This window comes from Lathamus discolor, chromosome 5, assembly GCF_037157495.1.
Source record: "Lathamus discolor isolate bLatDis1 chromosome 5, bLatDis1.hap1, whole genome shotgun sequence".
NCBI classification, from domain to species: domain Eukaryota; kingdom Metazoa; phylum Chordata; class Aves; order Psittaciformes; family Psittacidae; genus Lathamus; species Lathamus discolor.
In genome coordinates, this window is record NC_088888.1 from 30,978,280 (window position 1) to 31,000,101 (window position 21,822).

The following is a 21,822-nucleotide window of genomic DNA, read 5'->3' on the forward strand; positions in this document are numbered from 1 at the left end:
TGCTACTGACTATTACAAAAATTGAAACTGGGTTGACCTTGAAATCTTCATTCCAATTAGAATTAATGCTAAATTTACTTAGGATAAAAAATTCAATGCTAACAATTTGCCAAACGAGCTCTTTCCTCACCCATTTAAGTACACTGACAACTCATCATGTAGGTTTAGAGGCCAGACTGGATTCAGTCACTTTGAATTTAGCCCTTTCTTGCAAAATAAATATCGCAGCCAGGAAAGCATACAGTAAAAGTTGGCTTAAATATAGGAGAAACTGAAAGCTGGGTGGTGGTGTGGCGAAAGCAGGCATTAAGAGTATTCATTTGGGAGCTTCAAGACACTTAGCCTTTTGGGGGAGTGGACAGGAAACAAAATTTTTTTATAAAAAGGAAGATTTGAATAGAGTGCTGGATTCATGCCAATAAACAACAGGTAGTTGAGAAAGTCATATAAGTCAATCTCATTATCTACTGAAAAATAGTTGGTCAGTGAAAATCAGGATCTGAAAAGCATCAAAAATCACCAGGCCATCATTTAATAATTGCATATTTGTAAAGACATTACGTGATGCAATTTTTCATCCCACTACACTCTTCCCATGACCCATCATTATGTAACCCTCTTCTAATTCTTGCTACAGCACATTTACAAAGAACAGCTTTAGTTTTATTTGCAGTCTAGGCCCATTCTCAGACCATCAACTTTTTCTAAACAAGGATCAAAAATCTTCATTCATTACACTAGAACAAAAGAAAACAACTGTTTTTTGCAACAGTCTGTAAACCATCTCAGTAATGAGGAGCAAAAAGCACTGTAAATAAACAGGTTTACTGAGCAATAGGCCAGATTTTCTCCAGAAGGATATGCTCTTTATAAAAAGTTTTTATTCCATGCATACAAGAATACAAGCTGATCTCACATTCGTTGTGAGCTAAACAGGCAAATAATTTTAAATGGCAATCTTCCTCACTGAAGAGATTGGAATTACTAGTAGTTATATTAATGCTGCACTGATTCCATACCTTTGAAGACCGAAAACAGAATGCTGTAGATTTTACATCTGCTTTCTCTTTGTCTGTAAGAAGAAGACTCTTGTCATCCAGGAGACTTAAATATTTTCCTGTTGTTATATGTCTTAGTCTGAATGCCTGTCCCCATCTAATGTGGCTTCCACTCCACCTAAGAAAGTTCATAGGAAATGGTTGGGGTTTTTTTAGAACAAAACATAGATGTTACCTACTGGCAAAAAAATTTTAAAGCACATGATATTGCTAACTAGTTGGTAAAAGGATAACATTCTACAGGTCAGATTATCATCAACAAAATAGATACTTTGTGGTTATCATCTATAAAACTCTCCTAATAAACAACCTTTTCTTTCGCATAGGCTTTCTTGGTTCAGACTGAATTCCTCTTGAGAGAAGATACAGACCGCCTATGGAAAAGGAGACTCATGCTGGAGTTACAATGAGCTTAGATCTGCCAGTTCCCTCTTCAACATTTCACCTACCAGCAACTGGGTTTGTTCACTCTCCCAGAGCACTCCCCTTTCAGATTTCAGCACACTTTAAGCACACTTTTTTTTTTGCATACTGCTTAAATAGCTAGATAAATCAATAAATTAAATACAAATTCTCCTAAAATAAGTTTTCAAAACTATTAAGCCAAGAACAGCCCAGATTGTTCATATTCTATAGGAGGAAATGAAAGATAGGCAAAGATTTTGTATCTAAGCTCCCCAAGAACTCTTCAAGTTGAAATACAGGTTGCAGGTTTCTAACTTCTTGCCTCAAATTGGCAAGTTTGTTCTTCCCGATTAACTCCTGAAAATAAACTTGTGTAGGGGTTACTAAGGAGAATGCATTTCACAAAGGCTTCTCAAATATTCAGAAAGCTTCTTAAATATTCCTTAGATTAGAAAACTGACATAGCAGGGATACTTTCTTGGATCTCATGTTAAGTTTCTTCCATCTTATTTATTCAAAATTTTACACTGTAGATGTATGTGTACACTACTTTTTTTGAGAGGAAATCATGTATTTATTCTGTCCTTGTAAAATGCCCATCATAATGGAGTTACAACATACTGCCAAGGGTGTGACGTTGTGATACATGATGCTTACCATGGCTTGAAATGGCTTCAAATAATCAACAAATGTTCACATAATATCAATGAAATACACAAACACATCCTTATGACTGTAACCTGATCATAAACTTACTCCCATATCAGAACTTTGTATTACTGCGTCTTCTCACTTGCATTTAAAGTAATTCCAGGAACAACATTTAAAAATGTAAAAAGTCTTTATTCAAGCTTTTTAAATATTCAGCTGTTTTAAATATTCAGTCTGAAAATCCTTACATTAGAACTTACACAGGTTTAAGTTATTTGTGTTTTCCCTGACACATACATGTGGCAGATTAAGGCACCTACCTATGCAATACAAATATCCATTTGTTTAAAAGCATGTCTTATTAAGAGCTGGCACAGTGCATGCAAAGTATGAAAAACCGACTTGGCAAGGATTTTTAAAGAGCAGAAGTTTTTAAAATGCAAGAGCAGCACCTGGCTTCTGTTCTGTTACTACAGTATTTATTACACTTCAGTAATTAAACTTCTAAGCCTTTTCAGTTATTGCTTTTATAAAGGCCAAATGAATGAAGGTTTTCTGGGTTTCCCCTCCAGTATTTTTCTTTCATAAATTAGTCTCTTCTGTTTAAGTCAAGAGGAGAGGACGTAATCTAGGAAGGAAGGAAATATTGAAGCTTTCTATCTTAGAAACACATCTTTTTTTTCTGGCTTCTACCCACTGAAACCAGTATAGTCCACAAAAGCACATCTAGGCGTAAGTATTCTCATATAACTTCTGCTTCTCAATTAAGGTCAGGAATCTCAGCTATTGTACTGTTGGGTCTAGCAAAATATATCAGCTCTGCACCTTTCAAATTATGGGCCACGCTTGGGAGCTGCCTTTTCTCTAGTCTGATTCAATTTTATCTTGAACCCAATAGCCATGGACCATAAGAAAAACAAAATAATAAATGTAGTGCAATTGAACCATTACTCTAGCTCATGCCTGCAAGACAGGAAAAAGGACAAAGGAAAGGACAAGGAAAAAGGGCACTTACTCTTCTGAGCAGAAAGTATCTTATGAAGCCATTTCTGACTACTAAAAATTCATTTCTGCAATGTGAGAATATGATCCCTGTCACCTTTTGGTGCAATAGTATCTAGCACCCCATGGCAGGGCATCCCAAGAGGCAGTCTACATGACTGCATACAGACCACTCAGGCAATTTTTACAAGAGTTTTCCACTACTGAGGAGAGTTCAGAAACAATGATTCCATTGGAATAATGTAAAATTAACAGAATTAATATTATATCTATAGTTATTCTAGGAAGGACCAGAAGTGATGGAGGACTTCAAGTATGCATATACTATGTTACAAATTTAAGCATTTGCTTGAATAGTAATGTACTTGCAATTCAGCAATGAATGTATATAGTTATTAGAGGATCATCCAGTAATACAGGGAAGTGAGGGACTTGTAAAAGAGAGTGTTATTGGGATTTTATTTGTTTTTTCCTTGTGGTAAGAAAGATATATTCCTTAAAAAGAAAGAATACCACTACCTTTGCTTAGTTGTTTTGACAGTTCTCAGACTTTTTCAGTCCTATATGCTCAAATATTTATACCTCAAAAGTATCAGATGCCTGTCAAACTGAGATATATGACAGTCATAACAAAACCCTGTAGTTTCTCAAAATTCCACATTGTTCCAGTACCAATGCTTATTAGGGAAGTATATGCAATGAGGAAAATAAAAAGACAGAGATCCTTCCACAGTTTCATTGTTGTCACTCAAGCACTCTCAAGGTCAATTTTAGTCCAAAGGGAAAATCTCACTGCCCTATCAATGACATTTAACATCATCCCAATAAATAAAATGTATACATAGAAAACATCATTACAGTGCAACCTTTCCCTAAGCTACACTGATTTAATCTCTAAGAGCAATCATTTATTACCCACTAGAAATTTTATCACAAGCACATATTTTAATACAATTTATGTGTAATTTTAAAGTGCAATTACCTGAATAAACAATGCATAATTCCTTACTAACATTCCAACACTTCCAACAATGCAAAGTAGTACTTTTTTCCCCATAAATTTTTTGCCTTTGAAGTCTTCCAAGTGGCTTAAATGAGTTAGGGGGTGGCACACATGAATTATTATTTCAAGGAAAACAGGTCTGTTTATGTTACATACATGTGTTGAAAATATAAATTGTGAATTCACTGACAGCTATAACTTCAGAACAAACAATCAAAACAGGCACAACATGTTCATTAACATGCACTCTCTATAGGAAGTTGTTTGATTTTCCATTAGTGATATAAAGAATATTTTTTGAAGATTATTTTAGTATTGACAGCCTGGTTTTATAGTTACCAATCTGATTTTATAGGAATGTTCTCACTATACAAAAAGTGTCCTGTCAACAGACTTCTTTTTTGGAAAGAGGTTTTACTTACGCAACTCTTAGAGTCTCTAGTCGCCAAAGAGAACGAGCATGAATTGATACAGCGCCACCTTCATAATGGACAGTTCTGAAAACCAAGCAAAGGCACAGACTAAATGTTCAGCTGTGTTGGAAGAATTCATCATATGTGTTTGCTCATTTAACTGCATCTCTCATTTTAAGACCATCAAAACAATTATTGCAACTGTCAGATTCAAAGGTTATCAGACTCAAAACCAGCTCTTATCAATTAAGCCTGTAGACTTAATTACTCAAATTCTTATTTCCTTCAGCATCCATTAGCACTATGTTCATAATGAAAAGATTTATACAGTGTTTGCTTAGACATCTTTCTTAGTCTTTTAATGACAGAGAATCCAGGACTTTATTTTTTTTTTATTAAAAGCCTGATAATTACAGTATTTCTAGAATCTAACAAAATTATTATAAATATTTGTGATATCTGCATACATCTGACAAGAAAGGCAGTGTTCTCTCAGAGTTTATATTGTTAAAATAATCATGCAACTTATTACATCAAGTTATAGAAATCCACTTATTTGGCACTGTATTTTATTATAATAGCACCTAAAGTTTCACAACCACACTGATACAGTATTCACATGTCAGATATTAACAGGTTCCTATTTCCAAATTTTAGTATGTACTGACCCCTCTAGTTCCTGCATATAGCTAGAAATCTAAGTGCTTCTAAAAAAGTCAGTTAATCCTAAAAATAGGTTTAGAGATTTTTTTTATTTTTTTTCTCCATTGTTCTACAGACGGGTAAATGATCTATACTGGATCCATAAAATGGTTTAGGTTTATGTTCACCAAAAGACCTGAGTAGATAACCTGGCTTCTTTTCAAAATAAACACTGAGGAATGTGGTGAGCATTTAAGCACCATCACCCTAGATTTAAGCAGCTGTTCTCTGGACTGATTCCTGCCCTAAGACACTGCCAGAATTATAAACTTAGGCCTTGGCTTTGGGAAGATGAATAAAGAAGTCACTTATGCAAAGGAGTTCTGCCACTATGCTTATCAGACCAAGCATGTCAGGGAACACTGCCAAAAAATGGGCTAGCTTTACGGATCCTGGAAGAACTTACGGACTGAGTAGATAATGTGATCTTCAGCCAAGACAAGGCACTGCCAAAATTGCTAGGGACATAACTTTAGGGACTATTAATACTGAAATTGTAGGCCATTGTCTGTTAGAAACAGTTTTTGAGGACCACAATTTAGGAATCAGGTACTTAGTACTTACTAGGCTTTAGCTTTCAAATCCCTCCTGTGGCTATAATACAGAGGGACTGAAGGCTTAGCACAGAGGAAAACCAGACATTGAAAGAGATAGTTCAAAAACAGAAGAAATAGTGAATTAGAATCAACTCCTCAGTACTTCTAACCATGCATTAAACTACAGATGTGTTAAAGTTTATTGTGGAATAGGCTAGAAAGTATTAAGGAAATAAACACTCTAAGACATTGCAAAAGAATGACAAATTATATAGGCAGGAAAAAAATGAGTCAAAACACAAAATAAATATTTCTCACTACAATTACAGAACCAAACACACTGAATATTCATAACATATGTACAAATAGAAATTCTAGCACATGCTCCATGTACCAAAAAGAAGTTATAGGTGCATAATAAGTAAGTACAAAATCCTCCCCATGACCTTATAACCAGTATTTTCTCCACGTATTGTCTTACTCATTTGTTGCAACGGTTGTGGTGCCAGGAGCAACTCACAGGTATTATCAAGTCTCTCATATCTCTCTGACAGAAGGGAATGAAATTCAAAGTCAATCTTATTTTTTTATTGAAATTAGCCTTCAATAGTACAATAAAAGGAAAATGCTAAACAATCTTGCATTCAGCTGCTTCTCTGTTCAGGCACTCTCCAGGCATTTGTTCAAGTTTTTGTTCTACAACTAATAGTCTGGGTTTGTCTTGTAACATCTAAACAATAATAAATCAGATGTCACCCTGCTTGGTCTGTTTCAGCTGGGGACAAGGCGAGGGTATGTTTGTGGGGAGGCTGTTATTGTTTTGGGTTTTTTAAAGTTTTAAACATTGCATCATTACTTATTTCAATATGAACCTCACTGACAAAAATGCATTTGGAGTTCTTGCACTCACACAATACAAAATTTAGACTCTTCCTTTCATTTTATTCTGTGTTTTTCAAGTCGCTATACATAATCTGAGAAATAAGGTTGAAACAAAAGCTTAAATCTCAACATTTCATTGTTAAGTTGTTACCTCGTTACTTTTCAGGGATGAAGTTCTTTCTCACAGTGGAAACCCTGATACCAGTGTTTCAGTCTGAGAACTCTTCTAAAGCTAGTTTTGGATTACACACACCAGTTGGATCAGTGTACTTTAAAACATCTAAAAAACTTCCAGTTATGAACTTAATGGCTTCTCATGGGCAAAGCAGTTTTCTTTTATGTGACTGTCCATCCATTATTTCCTTTCCCTGTTCTTTAAAAGTGAAGCTATCAGTCACATTAGATGAGAAAATGGGAAAGAGATCGAAATGAAGGATTCCTAAATAAAAATGTGCAATTTGTTTACCCAAGGAAATAAAAAGGATCCTGGGAATCTGCCTTATTTTCATGTAAATGATTCTAGCCCTTCTAGGGCTATATTCTTTCGATTCTCCTCCCCATCCCTCTGGGAGCAGTGGGAGGAAGAAGTGGGGGGGAAAGGGGGCAATGAGCAAGTGGCTGCATGGTTCTGAGTTACCAGCTGGGCTTAAATCATGATAAATAGGTACAGGAGCAGCAGAGAGCGTGAAAGCAGACAGACAGTAATAGCACTTTAGGGACAAAAGTCAAAAAGGCACCAGCAAAGCCTCAGCTAAAAACTAAGTGACAGCAATGTGGAGGGAGACTGAGAAAGAGAGTCCTCCACAGGGGAGTGGAGGGCTAGAGATCAAGGATCCCAAGCAGAGAAAAACTGCACATTACAAAACCTTATTATGAAACTATAAGCAATATAAATGCATGAGGAAATTCAAAGTAACAGCTAAAAAGAGAGGACAAGAGCTACAATGAGCGTTAAGTCTTCTAGAAAGCCTGGGATACCTTGCACCTTCTGAACCATACCCATAGCACTAATCCTTAGGTTTGTTTTTTTTTACCTACTCTTTCCAAAACAGTTTATTTGCATCTTCTACATTGACAGATTAACGATATAACCACTTTAATTTCAAATTAAAGTATCTATAAGGAATTCAGGACCTTTGAGTATTTCAGTTCATCTTTACTATAAACTTTAATCTAGTTAATTAGTTTTCTGTCTATGACTGTATGTTAAATTTAAAACACCATTCTTTTCCTGTCTGTACCATTAGCTTATTTAATTTTCCTTAATATAAGCAGTCACTAGAGCTGGAACTTGCCTCAGCACTTGTCCTACAGGACCAGGGGCTGTCATTCTAGTACCATGGAGTGCACCAGGAGTGCAGGCCCACAGGTCATTACTGAGAGGTGCTCTCCTCCAACTTTCTGAGATGGCAAGACAAAGCAAAGGTAAACATAAAAAAGAAAGCTTGATATCTGAACCTCTCATCTTCCGTTACAATAATGAATTAATCACACAGCTTTAAAATAGATTACCATGTACCAAAATCCCTGGAGCATCATTACTGAATTCATCTTATTATTGTTCAGCAGAGAGGGTAATCATTTCAGTGAAATTCACTGACGACAAAGTGGCATTAAATGAGGTTAAAATAAATTATATTAAATGACAGTGTTTCAATACTGCTGAAGAAGTTTTGGTTCAAGAACCTGTAAATCCGAAGTACCACAGCAAGAAAATAATGGACTAAAACTCAGTAACTTGGAATGAATTAGGGCGCCACAAATATGGCATAAATGACATAACAATATTGTACCTGGACTATACACAAATGAAGTAATAAGATGGCAAAGTTCAAGTTAAAGAAATTATTTCACTCCCTTCAATGACAAGCAAGGCTGTTCTGTTTCTAACTTGGAAAATCAACCACTGAAGAGCTCTGACAGATTTTTTCGAATTGGCTCATGGGTTGTTTTGGCCATGGAGGAAAGGTTACTGATTTATGCTGGCTGAAAACTTCCTCAGTTCACATTTTAGTCATAAATAAACCTTCACACTCACCATATCAGAAGTATATTTTACCCATCTTAAGAGAATGGCGTTGAAAGGAAAGTGAAAAATGAGCTGGGATTGGCTAAATCACATTGATTTTTACTTTTAACACTTTAAAACCCTGTATATCCATTTCTGAGACTAATATGAAGTATTCAATATAAGTTACAAAAGCCTTAATGTAATATGTTTAACCCAAAGAAACTTTCAAATGCAGGAATGACAAAACTGCCTCTGAAATTAGGCTATGCATTGATCATAGAATCATAGAATAGTTAGGGCTGGAAAGGACCTAAAGATCATCTAGTTCCAACCCCCCTGCCATGGGCAGGGACACCTCACACTAAACTATCCCACCCAAGGCTTCATCCTTATGAAGGCCTGTTCTCACTGGATGTTTTGAGAAACTGGGAGTCTGTTTCACTGTTATGGTTTAAGCCCAGACGGTAACTCAGAACCACGCAGCCACTAGCTCACTTCCCTCTCTTCTTCCCTCCTCCTAATGAGGGATAAGGAGGAGAATTGAAAGAATGTAACTCCCACGGGCTAAGATAAGAACAGTCCAGTAACTAAGTTATAACACAAAAGCACTACTGTTACCACCAATAAGGGTTTGGTCGAAGTGGTGACGGTCAATGGCAGCCTTGGCTGCAGTGACCATGAGATGGTGGAGTTTAGGATCCTGTGTGGGAGGAATAGAATACCTAGCAAAGCCACAGTTCTGGATTTCCGAAGGACCAACTTTGGCCTCTTCAGTCAACTGCTAAGGGAAGTCTCATGGGAAAGTGTACTAGGCGGTAAAGGGGCTCAAGATAGTTGGTTAGCATTCAAGGACCACTTCTTCCAAGCTCAGGATCGGAGCATCCCAATGAGTAGGAAGTCAAGTAAGGGATCTAGGAGACCGGCGTGGTTAAACAAGGAGCTGCTGGGCAAACTCAAGTGGAAAAGGAGAATCTATGGATTATGGAAGGAGGGGCTGGCCACTTGGGAGGAATATAGGACAGTTGTTAGAGGATGTAGGGAGGCAATTAGGACAGCTAAGGCCTCCTTGGAACTCAATCTTGCTAGTCGGGTTAAAGACAATAGAAAGGGCTTCTTCAAATACATAGCAAATAAAACTAAAACAAGAGGCAATATAGGCCCACTGCTGAACGAAGTGGGTACCCTGGAGACAGAGGATATAAAGAAGGCAGAGGTGCTGAATGCCTTCTTTGCCTCTGTCTTTACTCCTGCAGACTCTCCCTGAGGGCCCCGGATTTCTATAGCCCCAGAAGGAGTCAGGACAAAGGAGGAGTTTGCTTTGGTAGATGAGGATTGGGTTAGGGATCAGCTATGCAATCTGGACATCTGTAAATCGATGGGCCCGGATGGAATGCACCCACGGGTGCTGAGGGAGCTGGCGGAGGTCATTGCTAGGCCACTTTCCATCATCTTTGGTAAGTCGTGGGAAACGGGCGAGGTGCCTGAGGATTGGCGGATGGCAAAGGTCACACCAATCTATAAGAAGGGCAAGAAGGAGGACCCGGGTAATTATAGACCGGTCAGCCTTACCTCCATCCCTGGAAAGATGATGGAACAACTTATTCTTGACTCCATCACTAGGCATATCAAGGATGAGGGGGTCATTAAGAACAGCCAACATGGTTTTATGAGGGGGAAGTCATGTATGACCAACCTTATAGCCTTCTATGAGGAAGTGACTAGGTGGAGGGATGATGGTAGAGCGGTAGATGTAGTTTTTCTTGATTTCAGTAAGGCATTTGATACTGTCTCCCACAGCATCCTCATAGATAAGCTAAGGAAGTGTGGGCTTGACGATCAAGTAGTGAGGTGGATCGAGAACTGGTTGAAAGGAAGAAGGCAGAGAGTTGTGGTCAATGGCGCAGAATCTAGCTGGAGGTCTGTGACTAGTGGAGTTCCTCAGGGGTCGGTGCTGGGACCGGTGCTGTTTAATATTTTCATCAATGACCTGGATGAGGGAACTGAGTGCACCCTCAGCAAGTTTGCTGATGACACAAAACTGGGAGGAGTGGCTGACACACCAGAGGACTGTGCTGCCATTCAGCGAGACCTGGACAGGCTGGAGAGTTGGGCGGGGAGAAACTTGATGAAATTTAACAAGGGCAAGTGTAGAGTCTTGCATCTGGGGAAGAACAACCCCATGTACCAGTACAGGTTGGGGGTTGACCTGCTGGAAAGTAGTGAAGGGGAAAGGGACCTGGGGGTCCTGGTGGATAGGAGGATGACCATGAGCCAGCAATGTGCTCTTGTGGCCAAGAAGGCAAATGGCATCTTAGGGTGCATTAGAAAGGGAGTGGTTAGTAGGTCAAGAGAGGTTCTCCTCCCCCTCTACTCAGCCTTGGTGAGGCCGCATCTGGAATATTGCGTCCAGTTCTGGGCCCCTCTGTTCAAGAAGGACAGGGAATTGCTTGAAGGAGTCCAGCGCAGAGCCACAAAGATGATTAAGGGAGTGGAACATCTCCCTTATGAGGAGAGGCTGAGGGAGCTGGGTCTCTTTAGCTTGGAGAAGAGGAGACTGAGGGGTGACCTCATCAATGTTTACAAATATGTAAAGGGTAGGTGTCAGGATGATGGAGCTAGGCTTTTTTCAGTGATATCCAGTGATAGGACAAGGGGCAATGGGTGTAAACTGGAACATAGGAAGTTCCACGTTAACATCAGGCAGAACTTCTTTACTGTAAGAGTGACAGAGCACTGGAACAGGTTGCCCAGGGGGGTTGTGGAGTCTCCTACACTGGAGATATTCAAGGCCCGCCTGGACAAGTTCCTGTGTGATGTACTGTAGGTTACCCTGCTCTTGCAGGGGGGTTGGACTAGATGATCTTTTGAGGTCCCTTCCAACCCTTGGGATTCTGTGATTCTGTGAGAAATAACAAGGGGAGAAAATATAAAACTAAACCCAGGACAAAGGGGAAAAGGAAAAGAAAACAATAAGCACAAGTGATGCACAATACAATTGATCACCACCTGCTGATCGATACCCAGCAGAACCCGAGCAGCAATCTGGGCCTTCTGGGTAACTCCCCTAGTTTATACTGGGCATGACGTGCTGTGGTATGCAATATCCCTTTGGCTACTTTGGGTCAGGTGTCCTGTCTCTGCTCCATCTCGGCTTCCTGTGCCCCTCCTCACCGGCAGAGAATGAGACTGAGAAGTCCTTGATTGGAGTAAACATTGCTTAGCAACAACTAAAAACATCAGCGTGTTATCAGAACTGTTCTCAGACTGAAGTCCAAAACAGAGCACTGCATCAGCTACTAAGAAAGAAAAAAATAACTGTTACAGCTTAACCCAGGATATCCACATCAAGTGATACTTTGCAAATGCCAGGAGCACTTTGCTCTCTCACAGGTTAATTTCTTTCTGTAACGATGTATTTCTGAAGGGTCCAAATTGCACTGCAGTCTTCGCTTTAAAATACATACTGCAAGTCAAAATGCAAATTAGTTGCAATGAGAACATTCATGGTCCCCTTCTGCACTGGGAACTATGAATATGCACAGCTCTACTCGTGTGTGCACTTTTAATTTCTAAAAGAGTACGAATGTGATGGGCTATAATAAAAAGCAAGCATCACAACCAAATCAAATAATTTTGATTACATATTCCACTGATATCTGCCATCAGGTTTTGGGTAACAAAAACGAAAAATTAACAAAACCACACACATAGAAAAAAACACTCCTACAAAGTAAACCACAATTCTAGAGTCATGCAGAGTACTGTATTAATAACTAGTTGACATTTTTACAAGAAAATAAAAAATTACACGCATAATACAACATCAAAAAATGTAATAAATTCCTCTTAATTGAAGAGTAAAGATGGGGGATGCTGACTAATTCAATTGTGATGGGGAAAATATCAGCTTGTTTATTGTAATATTTTAAAAATCTTTGTTACACAATCTGAATTTATTATGAACATTTCTTGCAAAATGTTTTAATTAAAGGATTAAAATAATGGTAAACAATTTCACAGAAGCATTTTAACTTATACTTATATAAACACCAAGTTCTACCATAATTAGAATAACTTTATTCATACCTTTGATATTATAAATTCACAAGACTCCTCATTGGTGGTGAGGCACTGGAATCAGTTGCCCAGGGAGGTTGTGAGTCCTCCATCCCTGGCAGTGTTCAAGGCCAGGTTGGATGAAGCCTTGGGTGGGATAGCTTAGTGTGAGGTATCCCTGCCCATGGCAGGGGGGTTGGAACTAGATGATCTTGAGGTCCTTTCCAACCCTAACTATTCTATGATTCTATTGTGCAATTACATCTCACCACTCAATACCAAAGCCCCTCTTCAACAAATACAATGACTCCTCCCTACCTTCTAAGCGATCACGGTATCACAGTTTAACGACCAAAAGCTGGACACACAAGCTAAATAATTAAGCAAGGAAACAGAGTATATATTAAGAAAAAAAAATGTGAAAAGCAGAAATAGTAATTTTCTATGACTATTTCTGCCCCCTGTACTAGGTGTCTTCCAGTGCAGATATGGATGACCTTGCTCTGGAGAAAGCTTTGCTAGGCACTGTTATCATGAACACAGTATCTGCACTGTCACTGTTCATAGGCCTTCACTGTGCTAAATGCTGCTTCATGAGAGTATAAACAGCTTGAGAATGTGTGTTTTATTTTGGACTTCTGGTAATCTTTGAAACACTTTTATACTCAAATTTATGTAACTGTACCAATGCTCTAAGAATAGAGAGAAACAGCAGTTATTTTCAGAAACTGCCTAGGAGGTTCCTTCACATCAAAACCATTTATTCATTCCCAAGAGTAGATACCAGGTGACATTATAGAATCAAACTGTTATTTTAGGACTGTCTGATCATCTATTTATTTAAAAAAAAAAATAAAAGGCATGAAGAGGAGGCCTTAACAGAAAAAAAAAAAAATGAGATAGAGAAATAACTGAGTCACAACAGAGATGGAACTTCTCAGTGTTCCTTTATGCTGCCATTCCGCAGAGCAGAGCTGTTCTTCAGGCATGTAGTGGTCCAAAGCTAACCAAGCACAACTACAATAAGCCATCACCAGACTATTTCAAAAGGTAACAAAAGGATAATATGGAATTATACTCCAAATATATCATACTCTACCATGCCATATGTGCAAAAGTTACAGAACTTAAATGAAAGATAAACTAATTTATTTTACAATTTCTTACTTGCCAAAATTATCCCTACTTTTAAATATAATCCTACCAGTAGTTAAAAGCCACCCATCAAAACAAAGTATGCATACATACTGAAAACTGAAAGGAGCCACAAACTGTCCTTTTAGATATTATTTTGAATGAGCAAGTAAGCAGGAGTCCTAATAAGAGATGAAATCATAAAGGCTTTAAGCAACAACTGAATGCACTAATAATTTAAGAGAAGGAAGTTTAGGGTACAAAGCAATTATACCTATACAGGAAATATGAAAACAACTATATAGGTACTATTTGTTGTCTACTAGCTCTGCTTTTTGGGGGGTACTAGACTGATAAGGGAAAATGTAGGCAGTGCAGAAAGAAAAATAAGGATCTGTTCTGTTTATAGCACTGTCCTGCAGCTTAAGAAATGAACCCTATTCTTCACATGCTATAGGACACAAAGATGCATCATGTAAATGCACAAGCAGAAGAAATTCGTTTTTTCTTGACTTGCAAATTCAGACTCCGTCATTGTGGTTTATATGTAACGCTAGCCTTGTTGAAAAGAAGAGATCCCTAGCATGTTCTTAAGCATCCATTACTGAAGTGCCTGATATCCTATAAATCTGGAATTACACTGCAACTGCAGTTTTTAAAAGAAATTTTGCAGGATTTAGACTGAAGTAAGAGTAAACACTATTGAATTCTATTATGCATCATCTAATCTTTTAATTAATCATTTTAACAGCAAGGATAATAATAGCAGCAAAAAACTCCAAGCTGCAATGGATCTATCACATAGTAACTAAAATTAAAACACGAACTGATCACATTTTAACTTTCAGCATTTTGAAGTATCTTCTGTGTTTAAAATTATTTCCTTGTCTAAAAATAACAAACAGCCAGGAAGAATCGGTTAGCAGCTATATAAGAAAACAAGTTTTTCTCATTAATACCTAAAAATTCATAGATTTTTGCTGTATTTTTATGAAAGCTTCCAATGTCTTGCTCTTATCTTTACAAATAAGAATAAAATAGAAAAAAAATATTTCTATTTGCAAACCAAGAAAACTAATTAGGAAATGTATGAATAGCATTTTTTTTTTTGTCATGGAAATGAAGCTACCCAATATGCTGCATTAAACGAAATATCCCCAAATCAACATTATCATTCAGCAGTCTTCAGACTGAGGGTTGGAATAAATCATATGATACTGCCTTATTGAAAAGCAGCTTAGGGTATATTTTATTAGAGCAAATAAACAGGACTTTGATTCATCCATATAATCACTCCACAGAGACATGCCACTTTCAGTGCCAGCCATCTCATCAATTGGATTTATTGGTTAACTCCATACTAAGCTGTCATCACTTCTCTACTTCCACTCTAGGATTCTTTTAGTCAAAAAAAATAACCATAAATTAAGTTCTAGACTACCATGACAGGTACACTTCAGATCAATACCCAGACCAGCAGCCTTGAAGGAATGGGAAGTATTCTTAACATATCCCGTCTTAAGGAATTTGTTGTGATTACAGAAAAAAACAACAATAAAGAAAGCAACCCATTTCATTCACAGTGTTTATAAGTCAGTAGAGATGACAATAAATTGTCAAAAATCACTACTGCTTTTACACCTGGTAAGTGAAATCAGACTTGAACAATACTAAAACGAAAATGCAAGAGGCTCATGTCCAAAGTTCATCTCAACAATGTTACCCCTTATGAGTCATACATCCCATCACAGTGTCTTTCAAAAATCTGTAGTATCAGTCAGTGACATTTAATACTGATTCAGCAACATTCATTATTATTCTAAGCTAGAAACCTACCTTCTTTGTTCTTCTCCGTGTTCACCCGAAGGGACCGTCAAGCATTCATCCATGTGACCATGCAATAACCTCAGAACATCCCCTCCTATCAGATAACCTTAAATAAAGGGAGAAAATCAAGTGCATTTGTCTGAACGCAGCAGCACATAAAACTATAGTTCAAACTGTAATAAATACTACCAGGTTTTTTGTGGGGTTTTTTCTTTGGGTTTCTTTTTTTCTGTTGGTATTTTATCTTACTTTAAAAATACAGCCAGAAGAAGGGGAGGGTACCTTGTACTTTGGGGAGCAAGCTGAATATTGTCAAGTGAAAAAAGCTCCAAGACAGCAAGCAGGAAAGGGTGGATTAGGAGAGAGACAGAGACAGAGAATTCTACAGTGTTAGCACAACTCAGAAAAAGGCTGATCCAGCAGAAACAAGTGAGTATCTCTGTGAGATACTCCCCTTACATATTACAACAGAAGTGGAGGACTCTTCCATTTTACCTGCTGACTTTTGATTTAAGTTTAGTATTTCAATTCATGTAGTAACAACACAAAGACTGATTCAGCTAACGTTAACTTGAAAATCCTTTTAATGTCTTTGGGAGTTTGCTGTAAGAAAAGCTTCAGGGAAGACCCACTTTAAAATCTGCTTGACTTAAGATTCCCAACCTACAGTCACGATTTATGTGGACTCCAAAGGCAAACTCCTATACTCTCTAGATCTCCACTGCACCTGCAGGTTCAAAGCCGAGCACCTGGCTCTACAGTGTGCAGTGACAGATATGTGTGTTCACAAACTAAGGCACAGAGCATACATGTAACATCCCAATATCTGAAGGGCCAGGACATTGAAGCCGGAAGCTGAAAATAAGGCTATAATTCTAATCAGTAAAGATAAGAACAAAACAGATGCTGTTCCATCAGTATCAGGTATCCTACAAATTTTGTATTATAATCTAGTAATATTAACACTTGTAGATTTTAAGTGCAATTCAATGGTATTTTTCCAGTCTGACAAACTAAATGTTAACACTTGTTTGTCTCCTAATCTCATCTTCCCTTCTTGCTAGAATATCAAATAATACCAAAATCTGCACTTGAGCACGATGCGGTAACATAATTCCTCAGCTGTAGCATTATAACAAAAAGGCTATTTTAAAAAATTACTGCAATAATATTTTCAAGCCATGTCTATTAACAAGTAATCCTGTGCAGTAGGATAGAACTGTACAAGGAAATGGTGTTGAAGACCCAACAGCGACCCTGTACGTATTTCACAGGTTTATTTTGAAGCTACAGGAAATCTTTGTCCTGAATATGTATCATGGAATATTTCAGGATATATTTTTGCAACCTTTGAACTCAATACCAAATTAGTATTTATGCAGCCAATTTTAGTATTGAGCTTTTAAATTCCTGATTTTGACACAGAGGGATGTGTCCAGGTAACAGCAGTTACATATATTCATTTTTCTACGGACCTGTGTCCATGTAATTCTGGAGATGTTCTGCCCTGAGACCTTTTAAAAAAACCTTTCTTGGTTTTGTTTCATTTTGAAAGCACCTGCATCCATTTCACAGTGCAGAATTAGCAGAATTACTTGATCTGACTCTAAAGCTGTTTTGACTTACACAACAACTCACTTCTGCATAAGCTCAGTTTTGCAGAAATGCATGTAAAAAGAAATAATTTTCTTTTAACTACCTCCCTCGAATGTCCTAGTTCATTTTACAGACTATTTATCTGTTATTTTCACTATAAAGTAGTTTAATTTAACTGAGTTTCACTTACTAATCTGTTTTTAATTGGAAGTTTTGATTAAGAGATGGTATTCAAGTGTAGTGATTCCTATTAATGTTTTGTTTATGAAGATGACAAAGCGTTTTGAAAATATTAACAAAATTAGCTTCATTTTCCTCTTTCCTCTTTTTGAGGGAATTCTCTAATTTGGATAGTTTTACTGAGGCATATACAGTAAGGTCTTATACACTGTCAGATTCATTCTCCCTTCAAAACTAGACAACTTTGACCACAGGAACATTTGCCAGTTTTGCTAGAATAAGGCTTTTGATCTATTTCTTTCTGAGCCAAAGAGCTGATCTTCTCTAGAAAAGATACTGCTTTACGGAGATAACATCTGTACCTGAGGAAAGTGAAAATGGGAAGGCACAGTAACAAAGAACAAGCAGAAATGAACAGAAACGGCTGCGAAAATCATACTACACCATTTTCACATGATTTCCTGTGGGTACGAATGTATAACACGACACTATCACTGCAGAGTTCTGCTTCCCAGACAGGCAGGTCTCACTAGTGAAGTTCACTAACCAGATAGACGTGGCACAGAACGAACCTGGATTTCAGCTAATAAACTGCACTGACATTATTAACATGAATGCTACACCACTGCTGCCAGCAGTGGGATGAGGAGGAGAATGGAGTTTACAGGAGGGAGCAACAGGTTGGAGAGGTTTTCTCCTCTCATCAACAGGAAGGGTTTCTCCATAAATTTTAGGACACTTAAGCAATGCACTACCCGTAACCATGACCGCATACTGAGAATAATCTGAGATAATATTTTAAACAATTATCAAAAGCCATTAAAAAAAGAAAAAGTTATGAATGTTATCGTACCTGTAGCAAAATGAGATTTGAATGAGCTGCTCAGTATTTAGAAAAAAATATGTAGAAAACCATCAGTGCCATTTTTTTATTTATTAAGACTGAACGTCTACATAGCAGAAACCCACTCCCACACTTTGCAGAATAATCAGATTTTTCAGATATTTCATTTACAATCAGTCTTTCAATAATTAAAGTCAAGTCAACCTTACCTTGGGCAGCTTCACTTCCTGAACTGATTGGTGCTACACTCCAGAGCGTCTGCTGGAAGGCTGCATCAACATGTAAACTACCATTGCCGTAAGACAGATGCTAAAACCATGAAAGAAAGTTTTTTATCTGGGGTTAATTAAAGATCTCATTGCAGTATACAAAAATAGTATCAAATATTCTCATTTGTTTCATAAATTGTTCCTACTGACTACATAAGTAAACACAAAGTCAGACGGAATCATCAGCTGTTTGGGGTTCTTAGACCACAGCAAATACTCTGAAGCACTGATTATTACCTGTAGCACAGTTCTTACACTGGTAGTGTTCTTTCTGTACACAATGGAATTTTCCACAGAGTTTGAATATTGAAACGTTTATCTGTATTTCAAGTGTAACTTACCACTTAATTATTTCTTTTGGGCTACTGGCTTCTTAAAACTGCCATCAGATCAAAGTAATCAAGTAATCCAGTAACTGACCTTGTAAGGCACTTAAGAGAGTTTCCAAGTGCAGTAACATTTAGACACTTATTAAAACTTTATTTTAAACTAAAGGACAGTAACAGTGTTTGTACATTGGTAGCACTGGTCTCAGTTTCTGTATGTTGAGACCAACATTAAAACCTTCTGCAAAAGACAAAAACGGCAATGGAGGTCAGAAAGGGGTAGATTCCCAATGACACGTGCAGAGCTGTTCTGTCTTCCTGCCTACACATCATCTAGCCATACAGCAATACAAACAAATAGTGCATCAGCTAATTTAGAAGGCTCCCCTTAAGCCAATGACATAGAAATAAGATATTTCACAAAGCCATGTCTCCACCACACCAGTGTCATTCAGCACATGGAACATGGATATTCAATGAATGAACCACCACCTCACTTCTTACTTTCCCTTTCTGCAGTTACATAGCTTAGTCAAAGGCAGATCAGGCTGAGAAACTACAATCCCCAGCACATCTCCAGGCCCATTTCTCCCCTGTGGGCCGTAGTTTTCTCAGGTTTCCTCTGAGATTACTACAGATTCCCAGACAATGAGCAATTCAACCAGTGCAGTAAAAAGGAGTATTACTTTTTGAGGAAAACACATCAGAGTAGACAAAAGAGGAAGAGGGTAAGTCCTCTGCCACTTTGATCTGCCATCAACAAAGTACTTCTTGTAACTGTGTGCTATTTACCTGTTAATGATCTTACTTCACACACAATGATATCAACTGAATTAACATTCCATATTATAAACAGGACATTGAGCAAAAATACATTGCTGGCATCTCACTTCAAAGCACCTGTGATATTTATCCATTCCACTCCAGCTGTAGCTCTCATTATAACCCAGATGTCTCAAGCTGACTCACCAGAGAATTACACCTTTAGGAAGTATGATTTAAATGACCTAATACAACACATGACCACCACAGCAGAGAAATCAAGATTGTATCTATGCAATTCTCTTCTTTCCTTCAGTTCCCTCAATTGCTGGCTACATCCTTCAATTGTCAGGAGTCCTGACATGTACAATTCGATAAATTATGGTGTTTGTCCCCTGGAATCATCAATCCATAGCAAACAATAAAACGAACCTTTGACCATGTAAAGAAAGTGCCCTGTCAATGAATATTCAAGGATTAAATTACATCAAATGATTAGAAAAATCCCAGCAGATTAAAGATGCCAGTCTTAATCCTGGCATTGCCTAACTTTTCAGTGCTGTACTTCGCAATCTCAATGTTGTTTTAAAGAAATCTGCTGCCTCTCTGTAATTTAGTTGGAACTTACCTTCTTGGTATTGTACTTTCAGCACCATAAAACTATCAAAATGAAACTAATTCCACAACACAGTGTCAAGAACATGGACCTGACACTCACACTGCCTGGTAGTTTCCATACCTGCTACCTGTTTCAAACCTCCATAACCAGATCTTTGCTAGCTGGCATAGTATCTGACAGAAGCAGCAGGTTGCTATTACCAACAAGGACCACATACCTATCTTTTCAGGTAGGCAGTAATATGTGCAAAGCAGAAACATGTTGTGGTCAGGAATCCTGCTGTCTGTTCTAATCCTAGCATGGGTATTCACTGTTACAGGCAGGTCCTTCAGCTTTGTCTCACCAAAATAGCATCTTTGCACTGGTGTCCAAGCTCAGCCAAAAAAGCTAGATTTTTCTTCCACACTAATTAGACTAATGATCTCCTAAATCAGCATTTAACCTGCCATAGGTTCTTAACCACTTTTCAGAATTAAATTATGGTAATTTATGAATACAGGTTAACATTACAGTCTGCTTCTTACAGTAGTTAACAGAACTATAGGCTGCTTCTTCAGGATAAATTTCAAGACTTAAATCTCCCAGAATACTACAGATTTCCCAACTGAATTCACTGTCATGTTGCAAACTCTGTACTGCTCTTCAGAAGAGTCACATCTCTGTTCCTAGGTTTTCAAAAAAACCCACTGTATTCAAGCTTACTGAAGAGCTAAGGAATCAGATGGCAATTTCCACAAGAACACTTTGGTTTTGATTGCAGCAGCAAAGCTGCATTTGCAATAACTGTAAATATCTAGATGATATGTTTTAAATTCCAGTCAAGCAGCATCAAAGCTTCTGTTCTCCAAAACATGCATGTGTGCAGAAGAAAAACATAAAGAAAGGAAAACTTTTAATTCAGACTTTCTCTTGGCTAAGGTGTGTCAATACTAGCACCTTATCTAGCAGTGTCTACTTCTATCTGCACTTTACATTATGATGTCTCTGCCTTCAATTTCAGGCCATTCCAACTAACAAGACTAGCAAAAGAGAAAAATAATAAAGAAGGTTTAGTTTCTGGTACATTTTGAGAACTGCGTACAAAGCACAGCACTTCCCAGAATGCTTACGTACTGCACACAAAAGCAGCATCCAAAGCATCATCAACCACACTCCTTCAAAAATCAGTACCATCTAGTACAGAGATGGAAGCTACAGACATGATCCAATTCAATCTACTTCTCTTCTGTACACCAAGACCCTGACAGCCCTTGCTATTTCCCCTTTCTCTCTGTCTTAAAATTACTACAAGGACCAGGACAGAGAAGCCGTTTCAAACCACAACCTCTGAGATGGTCCAAGACCATTCCCACCACAGGTATACAAATGAGAACGCATGCAGAGTGAGAGGGAACACTTCATACACCTCTCTACTTTTCCTTTGTCAGTCTGAGAACAGGCAAAACAAAACTCAAGATGCTGACACTGGAGGTATTTCTGCCTTGGAGTAGAAGTAAAAAAGAATGTACCTGTATATACAGTAAACCAGAACAAATCACAGAAAAAA

The 21,822-nt window shown here is 37.8% G+C and overlaps 1 protein-coding gene across 4 annotated transcripts in view; it reads right to left on the reverse strand.

The window, feature by feature from the left end:
- RYR2 (ryanodine receptor 2) overlaps positions 1–21,822 on the reverse strand; it is a 380,163-nt gene that overhangs the window by 203,443 nt on the left and 154,898 nt on the right. For all 4 annotated transcript variants that reach the window (XM_065680202.1, XM_065680204.1, XM_065680203.1 and 1 more), the window contains 4 exons: positions 18,510–18,609; positions 15,690–15,786; positions 4,542–4,616; positions 1,020–1,176 (listed from right to left, as the gene is read on the reverse strand). In XM_065680202.1, the coding sequence (XP_065536274.1) occupies positions 1,020–1,176; positions 4,542–4,616; positions 15,690–15,786; positions 18,510–18,609 (429 nt within the window). The remainder of the gene's footprint in view (positions 1–1,019; positions 1,177–4,541; positions 4,617–15,689; positions 15,787–18,509; positions 18,610–21,822) is intronic.